At 41.3% G+C, this 14,118-nt stretch overlaps 1 protein-coding gene across 2 annotated transcripts in view; it reads left to right on the top strand.

The window, feature by feature from the left end:
- Positions 1 to 12,260, top strand: part of cdc42ep4b (CDC42 effector protein (Rho GTPase binding) 4b) — a 29,563-nt gene extending 17,303 nt beyond the window's left edge. For both annotated transcript variants that reach the window (XM_074619205.1, XM_074619207.1), the window contains exon 2: positions 6,647 to 12,260. In XM_074619205.1, coding sequence (XP_074475306.1) covers positions 6,814 to 7,818 — 1,005 coding nt within the window. In that variant the 5' untranslated portion in view covers positions 6,647 to 6,813 and the 3' untranslated portion in view covers positions 7,819 to 12,260. The remainder of the gene's footprint in view (positions 1 to 6,646) is intronic.
- Positions 12,261 to 14,118: the final 1,858 nt, after the last annotated feature.

The following is a 14,118-nucleotide window of genomic DNA, read 5'->3' as shown; positions in this document are numbered from 1 at the left end:
ATGGGACTCATAGAATGATGTAAAGTAGGGCTGTCAATCGATTTAAAATATCTAATCGTGATTAATTGCACATTTTGTATCTGTTCAAAATGTACCTTAAAGGGAGATTTGTCAAGTATTTAATACTCTTATCAACATGGGAGTGGGCAAATATGCTGCTTTATGTAAATATATGGATATATTTATTATTGGAAATCAGTTAACAACACAAAACAATGACAAATATTGTCCAGAAACTGCATTTAGCATAAGAATATGCTCAGATCATAACATGGCAAACTCAAGCCAAACAGCTGTCAGTGTGCTGACTTGACTATAATTTGCCCCAAACTGCATGTGATTATCATAAAGTGGGCATGTCTGTAAAGGGGAGTCTCGTGGGTACCCATAAAACCTATTTTCATTCACATATCTTGAGGTCAGAGGTCAAGGGACCCCTTTGAAAATGTCCACGCCAGTTTTTCCTCGCCAAAGTTTAGCACAAGTTTTAGCCTCTTTTGAGATGAGCTAGTATGACATGGTTGGTACCAATGGATTCCTTAGGTTTTCTTGTTTCATATGATGCCAGTATCTTCACTCTAAGATATTTTCTTACACCCCTATATGGCATCCAAAATCTAATGAATTGTGAGTACTACTGACGGGTCCATGTTGTTATTTCAGTGCTTCTTGTCTCAGTCGGCCTCCTCTTCCCCCCGTGGGAATCAGATGTTTTGGGCCTCACAAAGTAGCTGCGAATGAAGTTTGCCGACCTTCTTTGTCAGAGTTAAGAACTTCCCTATTCTTATGCAGCTCCACTGATTAATTGATTAGCAACGTCATAGATGGCGTTGGCTGACTCGTATATATATATCATTTGCATATCAATGTTGCTGACAATAGGGATGAACAATGGAGCAGATTCAAGGTCAAACAAAGCAGAGGGTTTCTTACTGCTCAGACAGCAGAGTCTTTGTCTCAACAGAGTCTTTGTGTTGAATATTATACTTTAAAGAAATGGAGGACTTAAAGCTAGACGAGGCAAGATGTGAAACTATACTTATTGTAGTGTTTCAAATCAAAAAGTGACGACTATAGTTTTATATCTGGTCTAAAACGAAAACATATTCTAGACCTACAAACTGTTTCCTTGTCTATTTTTCTTCTCTTTGTGCATTTGTGTTGTTGATCACGGGGTACTCAGCTTTTATATGATATACCTAAATGTTAACGGGATGGAATTGGATGCAATGATCAATCGATTAGTTGTCAACTATTAAATTAATCAGCAATTATTTTGATAATTGATTAATCGGTTTGAGTAATGTCTTAAGAAAAAAGTCAAAATTCTCTGATTCCAGCTTCTTAAATGTGAATCTTTTCTGGTTTCTTTCCTCCTCTATGACAGTAAACTGAATATCTTTGAGTTGTGGACAAAACAAGACATTTGAGGACGTCATCTTGGACTTTTGGGAAACACTGATCGACATTTTTTCATCATTTTATGACATTTTATAAACCAAACAACTAATCAATTAATCAAGAAAATAATCAACAGATTAATCTACAATGAAAAGAAAATGTTAGTTGCAGCCCTAAACCTTCCAGACAATAGTTGGGGTCCCATAACTGTTGTGTAATTACACTTTACATGTCTCCTTGTAGCTTTTCCATGGAGGCTTCCACCTTGTGAATAAATGATAAGACTTCTTCGCTGTCTCTCTTTTTAAAAATTTAAAACGCAGTCAAAAATAAATCCAGAAACTATCTCAGTCAGAGTACGTCTGTTGCTTTAACTTGACAGTAGTCGAGCTTCTGTGATCGGATAAGCAGCCAAAGCCTCTTTTCCCCTGTTCGCCGGGTGTAAGGAGAGAAAGTGGCGTGGGATAACTGAGGACCGTGTGGCGCCTGTGATCCACGGGATTACAAGAGTGAGACTGAACGCCGATGAGCACGGCTAGTTGTTGTGATGTCACTCTGAACCCGCGTCAGAGTCTGCCAGCGACATAAGATGCTCTTAATCATTCATGGACCCTGTCACCGCTTGTCTCAGTTTGAGCTGGAGTCATGTGGCAACGCTGAGCGTTTGGTTACATAAAGGCTTCGTCACCGTCTGGCACAGTGGCTGAGGCGACTAAAACAAACAAGATCAGATCTATTACCTCTCTGGGAATATTTAGTGCTCTAACACTAACATGTTCACCCGTATGTGTGTGTTTTTGTGTATATATTGATTGCTATATCTCAGTCTGTTTTGCTTCACGAGCTTGTAAAAAGAAACCTAAGATGTAGTTTTGCCCCCAGCTGAGCTGAGAACATGAGTGTTATGGGCCCTACAGGCCGGTCTGGGATCCCTTGGGCACAATGTACAGTATGAGCAAACACAGAGCTATGACTGTGTGTTGTTCTATCTGTCTAGTTGCTGAAGTGAACTTTTTTTTTAACTTTCATTTATTTTTGAAAGTCGTATATTATTCTCTCTATGTTCACAAAATCAAAGAGACTGCTCCAGCAAATAATTTATAACAGCAATCCATACTTCACCTCCCTCCCCCCCAAAAATAAATAAATAAAGAGAGGAGAACATAAGATACAGTAAGGTAACAGTGGAATAGTCCACTCAGTCCTCAGTCGAGGCTTCACAACCGTAGTGTACATACCAATGATTGACGTCACGGTGTTTACGTCCACTTCTTATATAGTCTATGGTCTCTCCACAAAGAATCACACAAACGCACCGCTTTAAATATTGTGTTAAAGGGACTATTTGTAACTTTCAGAAATGCTTGTTAACCATAACACCTGTGGCCGTGAAGTCAACGAAAGTCAGCGTCAAGCTCGCGCTTGCTCGCTCTAAATAGACATGAACGAGCATCGCTCAAAACAGTGAGGCGACACACGTCAGCTAAAAGCACAATATCACTCTATATTTCAGCTGCTTGGCAGTAATGATAGCTGACCAGACGAAGGTCTCTCCATGAATCAATGCTGATCCTAGTGTTGTCTTTTCCTGCTTCAGCGCAGGCTCAGGCAGCGGGGCTCCTCAACGAGTTACGTTATCGCCTCCCGACTGCAGCCGGCAGCTGAAGACACCGGCACCCGGTCGGTAACGAGACGACAACGTAACTCGTTGAGGAGCCCCGTCACTTCACAAGACACGGAAAACCTCTGTTGGTCTGGAGGAGCTGTAGCATTTATTTCTGCACAAACATCCACTCTACATTCACTAGATATTCTCAGAGCTAAACTAACTCTTCTGCAGTGTGGAGTGAGCGCGCGTTCACGTCTAGAGGTGGAGCGAGTACGCGAGAACGCGCGCTCTGTCTGAGTGAAGGTAAGCAGGCAGCGGAGACGAGGCTCCGGCCACACGCGAGCGCGCATATGCGAACGCACGTGTCCCGACCCGGTACATTTATACGCTTAAAAAGTTACAAACGGTCCCTTTAACCAGAGATATGCCAATTAGTTTCTTGGAAATAAGTCATTCAGCATGAAAAAGCATAAAAAAATTACTAATCGACTAAAGAAATCTTAGTCGTCTAAGATCAAAACAACCGAATAGTTGACTAATATATAATCCGGGGCTAAAGTTTACCTCAATGCCTAACATTGATTTGGAGAAAGCATGGATAGACTTCCCAAAACAACTGGAAAAAAAGATGCTTATAACATTTAACACAGCTACAGTTTCATATACTGAACAGTAAATCACTTTTTTAGGCTTTTAAAATGCTCTCTGGGATGTTATTTTGAAACAGTAGAAGGCACATAACACTGCCGTTCCTCATGATTTATCTTGTAAAAAAAGTAGTGAAAGGCGAGAAGTGAATACGACAGGACTGCCTGCAGGCCCTACTTCATCTTTTGTCATGCCCACAATAATGGGGTCTTGATGATCCGGGAGGGGGAGGTTGGGGGGTTTGAACTATTCCTCATCAAACACCAAGGGGGCCCCCAATAGACATTAAATGGGCCATTTCCTCGAATGGCTTAAGGTGTGGGGTTTTGCACCTTTTTGATATTCGAGCACCCACTGACATATTTTTATGCAGAGGTTGAATGTCTATGGAGTGACGAAGAGGCACATCAAAAGCATTCCCTTTCAGCTACGGCGATTGTCTTATTGCCCCGGCATGTGGCCACCAGGAAGGGGTTAATCCATCCATCTGAATCCATCTGAATGAGCGGATCTCTCCATGTAAGGGGGGATAAAACCTCCCTCGCTGTCTCCGGGCCGGCTTAGAGACAGGAAGCTCTCGCTCGGTAGCCTGCGCTCTGCTCTGATGTTGCCATAGAGAAACACAAAACTCTGGGCAGCGGGGAGCATCGTATCAGTTGATGAGTTGTCTTGAGCGGTCGGTCACACATTCGGCATCCCTTTTGTGCGGTATATACTAATTGGCTACTGCACAAGGCATGGAGTAATAAAGGGTTTAGCTAATAATAGATCATACAACCGCTATGAGTCCGCTCAGAGGGACTTTGTGGGCATTTGTTTGCTCTACGCTATAATCTTATAATTTGGCATCCAGTTGCTGTTTAAATGTTTTTTACAATAGAACTTGAAAATAAGCTTTTCATTAATGCCTTTGCCATCTTTTTCGGTTGTTGTGGGGACACTGCATCTCCACCATTAACGCCACCAGAAGAACTCTTGAATGAAGTTGTTGAGTATGGAGGATAAAACCTTTTGGCAGTGGATAGAGTTCAGCTCTCTTTGGGGGATCATTTCTCATTTTGAAAGAGCAGCGAACAACATAACAGCGCTTTTATCATTTTATCAACCCCCCCTCTGTTCCCTCTAGTGCTACAGTTGCCTTTCCCAGTTGAATGGGTTCTTGTCAGAGATGCAAATGTTTTCATGGGTGACGTGTCCTTTGGAATATTGTTGAGTGAAGCCCCCATTCATTCACGATGGGGATACGCACACAGGCCCCGGAGCGTGGGCTTCAGCTCCAGAATGATGGGAGCGCTGTCTGGCTAAAACAATAGCAACCCTTGTTAATGTCAGTAACACATGGGAGCGATGGAGCTAGTGGACTGTGGCTAGCACACAAGTGGGTGTTTAGACCTCGTCTCCACTCGAATCTGTCGTAAGATCACGTTTCAAGGCGTGAGTCACTGGTGACATGAGGACAGTTTGGTTTATGATACGAGCCATATTATTAGTCCAGTAATAATTAGGGCTGTCAATCGATTAGGAAGGGAGATTTGTCAAGTATTTAATACTCTTATCAACATGGGAGTGGGCAAATATGCTGCTTTATGCAAATGTATGTATATATTTATTATTGGAAATCAATTAGCAACACAAAACAATGACAAATATTGTCCAGAAACCCTCACAGGTACTGCATTTAGCATAAAAATATGCTCAAATCATAACATGGCAAACTGCAGCCCAACAGGCAACAACAGCTGTCAGTGTGTCAGTGTGCTGACTTGACTATGACTTGCTCCAAACTGCATGTGATTATCATAAAGTGGGCATGTCTGTAAAGGGGAGACTCGTGGGTACCCATAGAACCCATTTTCATTCACATATCTTGAGGTCAGAGGTCAAGGGACGCCTTTGAAAATGGCCATGCCAGTTTTTCCTCGCCAAAATTTAGCCTAAGTTCAGAGCGTTATTTAGCCTCCTTCTCAATAAGCTAGTTAAAGAAATTAGTGGTGTTATTATTGCGTTAACTTAGTAATGATGTAACTCGACCTTGTATCGCACCCTTAAAGGTATCCTCTTGTCCATTCTGTACAAGTACAGGATCAAGGTGCTGCATTAAATCAAGAGCACTGCTCTCCTCATATAAAAAACAGATGCAGCTTTAATCTCTGACTTGGTCGTCACCAGAGCTTGTGTTCAGTGAAAAACAGATCAAATGAAGCAGTGGCGCTCAAATGTCACCTTCAAGGCTAAAAGGGACAAAAGCTAAAAACTGAGAGTAAAAACACAAAGAGCCGGCGATGGAAACGTATGTCCTGATGATGATGGAAAGGTTGGAACAGAGTGTAGCAGATCTGAACTTTTCAGAGCCGTAAGTCGATCCATGCTGAAGAAACACCGTTCCACTTCTTGCGTTTTACTTCAATCTTTTATTCCTGCCAGCTTGAACCGCTCCAGCTCCCAGTATCCTGTGTCTCGCTGGTTATGTAACAGTCAGGGGGCCTAAGTGGGAACTAAAGCACAGCAGAGACAGCGGACGCTGCAGCCACTTGAAAAACTGAATGCGACAGCAGCCTATTAGACCTCTTTTAAGAAGAAGCTCAAAAAATGTACCAGAAGAAATGTACAGACACTTATCTAGCCTCGGCGAGCTTCACTGGGGGTTATTATTATTATTATTGTTTTTTAAGTAAGTCGAACTTTGTACCAGAAAGCTTTTCTTTACCATTACATAACACACTCACAGACTCCTGCATGTAAAAGCTTTTGTTAGTTTAGTACCACTCAAGTGAGGCTCTGGCAACAAAGGTTTCCATACTTGATGCAGATCAGGACGGAGCGAGTTATGCGATAGTGGGTGATGAGAAATGAATACACAACAGCTCTTTAGAGAAGCATTTAAAGTGGTATGTTACGTTTACAGCAGAATAAATGTGTATTAATTGTGTTTCCACATTGTCTGCCAAGGACATGAGTACTGATGTGGCTCTCTATTCTTCTTCATAGGTTGATCCAAGATGCAACCCGAGCTGGAGGACCAGAATGGCTGCGCACATTAAACACCTGGAATTATACTTTCTTTGACAACATCTCACACAATCGCCAAATAACTCAGGAAGGAACTCTCCTGAACTCTTTTTTTAATTCCTCTCTGTGGATTATAAGTAACAGTCATGCCTATTCTCAAGCAGCTGGTGAACAACTCTAACCAGTCGAAGCGGCGGTCTCGGGCCGACCTCACCGCCGAGATGATCAGCGCTCCGTTGGGGGACTTCCGCCACACCATGCACGTCGGCAGAGGAGGCGACGCCTTTGGGGACACTACGTTTCTAAGCACCCGATCGGGGGAGCCTCCCCGGGAGCCGGAGCCAAAGCAGAGCTCCCCGGGCCCCAAACTGGGGCTGCTGTCCCGCACCTTCAGAAGCAGCAAGCGCACGCAGTCCGTAAACCGGGGGGACAAGTATGAGTACAATATGAATGCGCCCTCCGGCGGCTCGTCCACCTATGTGAAAAACGCCATATCCCTGCCTTACCTAAACGAGGAGGACATTAACAGAGGCAACCAGCTGCCGAAGAGCGTCTCCTCGAGCCCCATGAAGAGGCTGTCGGAGATTGAAAGCAAGCCGGTGAACGGAGCTGCGGCGATGGCGACGTTGGACGCAGAGTTCGAAGAGCGCAACTTCGGCGAAATTACAGATTTGCCGCCATCCATGTCTAAGGGAGGCGGGATGAAGCACGCAGAGTCTATGATGTCCTTCCACATTGACCTGGGCCCCTCGATGCTCGGGGACATCCTGAGCGTGATGGAGAAGAAAGGCTGGGAGGAGGACGACCTCGGCTACGAGGAGGGCAAAGGTAGCGAGGGCCGCGGGTCGCCCTCCCTCATCCCCCACGTATATGATGAAGTGGAAGTGGAGGAGCAGCCCCCTGCGAGGCCACCTCGCAGCATGTACCAGCAGAAGCCCGTAGTGGATCCCTACACCCCGGAGCTGCCAACCAGGAACAACAACCACCACAACATGGACAGCTGCTCCGTGTCCAGCTCCGGCTCAGTCGCCGAGGAGAAACCGCAGTACCACCTCCAAGACGGCGACACGGACAGTGCGAAGTACAGTTCGCCACGTGGGGAGGAAGACTTCACATTCATGGATGATGACGACGACGAGATTCGAGTGTAGACTAAACACGGACGGTCTCGAAGGACACTAATGGAGAAGCTGGAAAAAGGCAGCAGAGGGGATTTCGAGGCAGGGCCACATCTGCTTTAAGCTGCTTGTAGATCAATCTAATCTCTGCACACTTTGTTCAACATCATAAATAAAAACCAATTAAGCCTTATTCACTGTGCTGTAGCAAGGAGAGTGTATGCCAGGGTGCATACAGACTGGCTCACTTCGACGAAACTGAACTTATTATTGTGGGATTCTCCATTTTCCTGCGTTCAAACCTTGTCCTCAAAGGCGCATTAAAAAAAAAGAAGCCTAAAACACTCGTTTAAAGAAGTAAAGGGTGACCACGTGGTTAGAGAACTGTACTCCCAGCTGTCAATCACATGACATCTAGTGTGTGTGATGCACGAGGTGAGGAGAAGGAAATGTGAGGTCACAAACCAGATGTGGAGGAAGAGGGAAAAGGACAAGAAGTGAAACTCGGATAGTTTTGTAAAGTGTGGGAGTGATCACGGAGCTTCATTTGCCGACGACAACGTCTCGGCATAGACACTAAATAGATAAAGTAGTTCTTACTTTTGTTCATGTCAGACTTTAAGGGGTGATTTTTTACTTTATTTGATGTACATAGAGTATGTGGAAGTTGGTCTACAGTAGCCTGTTGTATTTGAGTTTGGTAGTTTATCATTTTGCAGCTGTCTCTCTTTGGTCTTTTTTTTAATAACACAGAGAGCTGTGGTAGTTTATTCATGCATTTTATTTCATAAGGGATGGATCATACTTAATGTGCACTGTTTGATCTTAAAAGTTTTGATTTGGGGGTTGAAGTTCTTACAAAAAAACACGTCTTAATGGTACTACAGAGTGAGGCAGCTTCTTTCCGTACATGTTGGCTGCATAGCACTTCATTATTGGACTCAAGTAGACATTAAACTGTCTAAAAAAAAGTCACATCACTCCTGCTATCGCTGTCGTGGTTAAGGCTGTATCAGATGACAATGACTTCTGTTTTACAAAACCGCTGCTAGGGAAGGCTTTTTAAATTTAAGGGCTGCACGATTATGACCAAAATGATGATCATGATTATTTTGATCAATATTAAGATCACGATTATGTCTTTTATTTTAAAGACAAAATATATTTTTTGCACTTTCACGTTTCACTTGCTTGTTGTGCTACATTCCTGCTAATGTACAAATCAAAGACTGGTCCTTATTCTCAGTACATCTCCTAGAAGCAAAATAAAGTTGTACCAGATCTTTTCACTCAAAAATTAAATCAACAAAACTCTGCTTTCACAAATCTTTGCATCAAAATAAGACTTGAAATAAGGTTACAAAACGAGTAATATACAGTATGTTACTCAGCCGCAACATTCAGGAACGTATTTGAGGCTATAGGGTGTGCTCGCAGTGGCATGACAGCTCCCTGAAAGCGAAGCCAAAACATCTGGATCGCCCCCTGTTGGCTGGCTGTTAGTTTAGGAAGCACATGATTTGATATGCAGCAGTTTTTCTATGAGCAAAAGCACACATTCTTTATATATTATCCCATGTATTTAACTGTGGGAAGCCAAAAATCGTGATTAATATTCGATTAATTGTGCAGCCCTATTTAATTTGCAAAAGAAAAAAAAATGTGAATTGTCAAAAAAGAAGGCCTTAAGTATGTGTTCTGTGTCCTGTATAGTTTTTACAGGACAGAAGTGGTGATTGTGGCTAATTATGTGTGTTTGTGTGTCGTTACATCTCATTACACATCATCGCTGAGGTTGGTAGGATTAGCAGGTCAACAGAGAGGAATAAAAAAAAGGTTTGAAAGGGATGTTGTTACAGTAGAAAAAATGGCAAGTTAATAGTTGAGGCTCTATCCACAACACGTAGACCAGACCAGCATCGCGTCATCACCAAGGCCACATCTCCTTTTGGGGGATAGAAAACCTAAAAGCCCATAGAAGTCGATGCAATTTGATGTGTGTTTGCATTGTAATTTTGAGAAGTTGTATGCATTTATTTCTTGTTAAACAAATGTATGTTTTATAGAAATGTCTAATAATAATTGTTTGACCTTACCTGAACCTGAACGTTCGCGATTCTTTAATAAATTAAGGTTGATCGCCGTCATGCCCCTTCTGTCTTCCCCCGTCCAAGTGGAAGAATGACCCAACACAGTGGCCGATATTGCTTATCCGGACGTCTATAACGCTACATATTTGATTGAATCACCAAGTATTGTTCGGCTTAGTGTTGTCTGTAAACAATCAACTTGTTAAAAGACAACTGTTCTGATCTTTCGGCTGAGATTTAGTTGGAGACGATAGTCTGATGCTGCTATACCATTAATGTATGACTGTACTGCAGCAGCCTCCCACTCAAGCTATAGCTAAACAAACTTATCCAAACTGTCACAACATCATTTAGCCATTATCCACACTGACGGTGAATATTCACGTATCTCATGTGCCTCAAATCTCAGTGTAAAAGCCTCAGTTAACCAGCTACACAACAGCTTTTCTGTATTTTCTCTCCATATGCGACGGCGCCTTTCTTTCCCCCAAAAGGCGTTGCGGCCTTGGCGATGACGCGATGCCGGTCTGCTCTGTATCCTCCCTTTAGACATGTGTTCAGGCGTGTCTCTAAAGGCAGAGAAAGGATGTAAAAACATGCACAAAGTTGTTATTAGAGCTACTTAATAGACGGGGCATCAGGTATGTCTCGAGGCGGTGTGAGAGAGAGCGGCAGATATTTCCTGAACTGGCCCCCCACAAGTGATACCATTCACCTCCTCTCTCTACACAAAACCCCAAATCACACAGTAGGAACAGATGATTAAATCAACCCATCATCTGGCCTTTCCCTGTCTACTCATTAAATGTGCTGGATTATTGGCCCCCAACCAGCTGGAAGCGCTCCAGAACCAGCCGGGTCAGGAACACACAGGTGGGCTGTTTTCTCTTCTTCGGCTTTTTCTTCTGTTTAGTTGCTTTAATGGTGCCTTCAAATGAAGCTCGCGAGCTCGTGTATACAACACGGGAAGTCGTTTACACGATATGCTTGGCGTTCGAGTGGTTAAGTCATGAGAACAGCGCTGCTGAGCCGAGTTACTGTCGGCGTCTAGAAGACACAGAGGCTAACAATTTAGAAAGCCAGCAAGGCATAATGGCAGATTGGGAATATCAACATTTTCCTCAGACATATTATACAATATACGACTACAATATATTAATTTATTATGCACCGAAAAATTAACTTCCATGGCTTTTCTGACGTCAACAAACGCGTCACAACTCATCAAACTTTCCACTTACGAGGGCGTTCATATGGACTCTTCTTCTCGTGAACGTGGTAAACACGACCTTATTTGAAGGCACCACCATAATAAAACCTAAGCTCACGCCTCCAGGTGACTTTCTAAATAAGGCACACAGAGGTGTACCCCTTTTTTTGGCATCCATGATTAATGTCTGACCTTTTTTTATTTTGGTTTTAGAAAAACTAATTGCCAGGTTTGATGAATGGGAGCTTTGAATATCCTGTTGCGGCGTTGAAGCAGGGGTGTGTGTACATAGAGTCAGGATGCTGTGCCATTCTGCCTCGGGTTAAGTAGCGAGAAGCGCTGAAATTAAAAGTGATCTGGAGGAAATTGCCAAGTATGTTTTAATATACACAATATTGGGTTAACATTAGCAGGGTTTTTTTCTACTTATGTATAGATATGCAGTATGGTTTGAGTCAGAACTCTCATGTTTTAATGTAAATGGGCCAAAATGTTTCTTTTCCTTCTATTGTGAAAGTTGTGGATTGTTTGGGTCAGCTGCAATCCTTCATGTTCATCACCAAGAAAATGAACGCAACAACAAAAAAACACTCCTTATCTGTTAAATCAAGTGTAAATATAATTCGTGCCATCGATGATTACAGTGAGCAATCTTTGTTATCAGCAGTGTGACTATATGTGAGCGTGAGAACCAGAGGAATGTTAGCGGCTTTAAACACTAAATGGCACATTTGCGGGGCAAATTGTATTTGCAAGTAATAAATAGAGAATCATGGGAAAGTATGCAAAATTACGCTGAAATACTTTCGTCTAATTTGTCTGGCATTTGTGTTGTTTCTCTGTAGGACAGGCCAGACTAAACCATATAAAGGAATTTGCAAATACTTTCCGCCCCAGGTCTGCTTATAAGTTTTCTGTGCCCTGACAGCTGTGGTTTTGATGAGTGGCAAAAAAAAAAAGTGCGAAAAAACAACTGGCTCAGATTTCTGCTGTTGAATGTTTTCTTTTTTTTCTATTCAGTGGCTGTAGTGTTATGCCAAGTATGTACTGTTTTCTTTTCCTACTCCTTATTCTGGTTTTACAGTATATTAATATATTTACCTTCGTCACTTTTCCTTTCTTTTGAAATAACAGCTATATTTTTCAATAAAAAGAGAAAGCTGGTAATCTTTAAACCGATGTCTTTGGCTGTGTTTGTTTCATCTCCGCGGGAGGCCGCTGCCTCGTTTTCAAAACTCTTATTCGCTTTCTGCTTCCAGAGCACTCATTGAAATCTGACCTTCAAGTTAGACCCAAGAATTTATACGGAGGGAGTTAAAGAGTTCCAGCCGCAGTTTAACAAACACTCGCTGGGAGTGTATTATTCTACATAAATAACCCTGAAATGAAAGATAAAACCTTTGTTTAAAAGATTCCACATTACGGGCAAGATGAGTCTTGTTAGCTAATTAGAGCCCTCCAGCCTGACATTGATTTTAACGGGCTTTAGAGAGCGTGCTTGATAAAACATGAATATGATAAAAACACTCATACCTTTGAGTTCCTTTGACGTGCAAGAATTAAAGTCAACAGATTTACTTTTACATGCGGTCCAATTAATTTTGTTTCTGCGAGGAAACTGAGCTTAAATGGTGCATTAGTGACGAATAGAGAAAAAATTAACCTTTTAATGTTCTGCTTGACTGTTTTGGTATAGAGCACATTTTCATTCACTATATCTTATTAAAGAATATGTTGAATTTAACCTGATTGAGTCATTTCTGCCTCTCGGTTCAGGTGTGTTATGCTAAACAATCCACTAGATGTCACTGTGTTTAAATAGTATGCCTTCTTACAGGAAGTTAGCAACAAAAATGAATCCATGAGTACTCTGTTTGGTCTCATTTTCAAAGGTAGACATATTTTTTGACACATCATATTTTCTGAGTCCTTACTGAACAGAATTGTGTAACTTGATAATAAAATAAAAAGTCTAATAAGGGTCAAATAATTTTCTAAAAACATGCTCTGCCAAACGGTTCAGTTGTCCTTTAATGGTAAAGGTAGTAAAGCTAATGATGTAATTAAAATGTACTATTTTCTACTAAATAAAACAACTAAATATATATTATATACATATATATTCTACTAAATAAAAAAAAATAAAAAATATATATATATAAGATGTATAATAATATAATTTTATATATTATTATTACATATATATTATATCTATAATAATAATACATAATGGTTAAATAATTTAATAAGTGATTTTTTTACTGTCTAAAAACGTTCTAACAAACGGTTGAATTGTCCTTTACTGGTAAATGTATTGATTCTGAGATGATAAATTTACAATTTTTATGACATAATAAAAAAATTATGAACATTCACTGTTGTTAATATCATGTGTTGATATCATATATTTGATTTGAATCCATAATATATTTGATGAAATAATTATATCAGTATGATTTTTCACCATTTCTGAGATGTTATCAAAGTAGCCAACAGTAAATATGGTAAATATATAGAATAAACACATGGAAATAATACTAGTAGTGGTAATACTACTAATTTGATGGTAGCGAATTGACACATGTTTGTATACTAACCTACTACTAGCATAATAACAGTACGTGGTTTGCATTTTTCTTTTACCATGAAGTGACATCTCAACCTCAAAAGGGTTAACTACAGATGGGACACATCACAGCTTTTTTCTGTCTTTTTTTACCCCCAAGTATAAATCCAAACTCTCCCGCTGATGGCCTTCTGGCTTTGTGACGACAGTGTTATCTCCATTATTCCTACATTTAATAGACATGTACGTGTTGTCACTGGGTCTGAGCCAACACTGTGGTAATAACTTACATAGTATGTCGAAGAAAAAGTCATAGTATAGTATGTCTAAAAAAGTCACATTATAAAATTAGTATAGTAAGTTATTACGTACCGTAGTGTTATGCTGTACGTGTCTCTTCCTCTCGTCTCTCTCCAGGTACTGCTCTTACTCCGGTGCTTTCAATTATCCATCTGGGCCTGGAGACA

The sequence above is a fragment of the Sebastes fasciatus genome, chromosome 20 (assembly GCF_043250625.1).
Source record: "Sebastes fasciatus isolate fSebFas1 chromosome 20, fSebFas1.pri, whole genome shotgun sequence".
Classification (NCBI taxonomy): domain Eukaryota; kingdom Metazoa; phylum Chordata; class Actinopteri; order Perciformes; family Sebastidae; genus Sebastes; species Sebastes fasciatus.
Note: the sequence above shows the minus strand (reverse complement) of the source record. Positions and strands in the feature narration are given on the sequence as shown.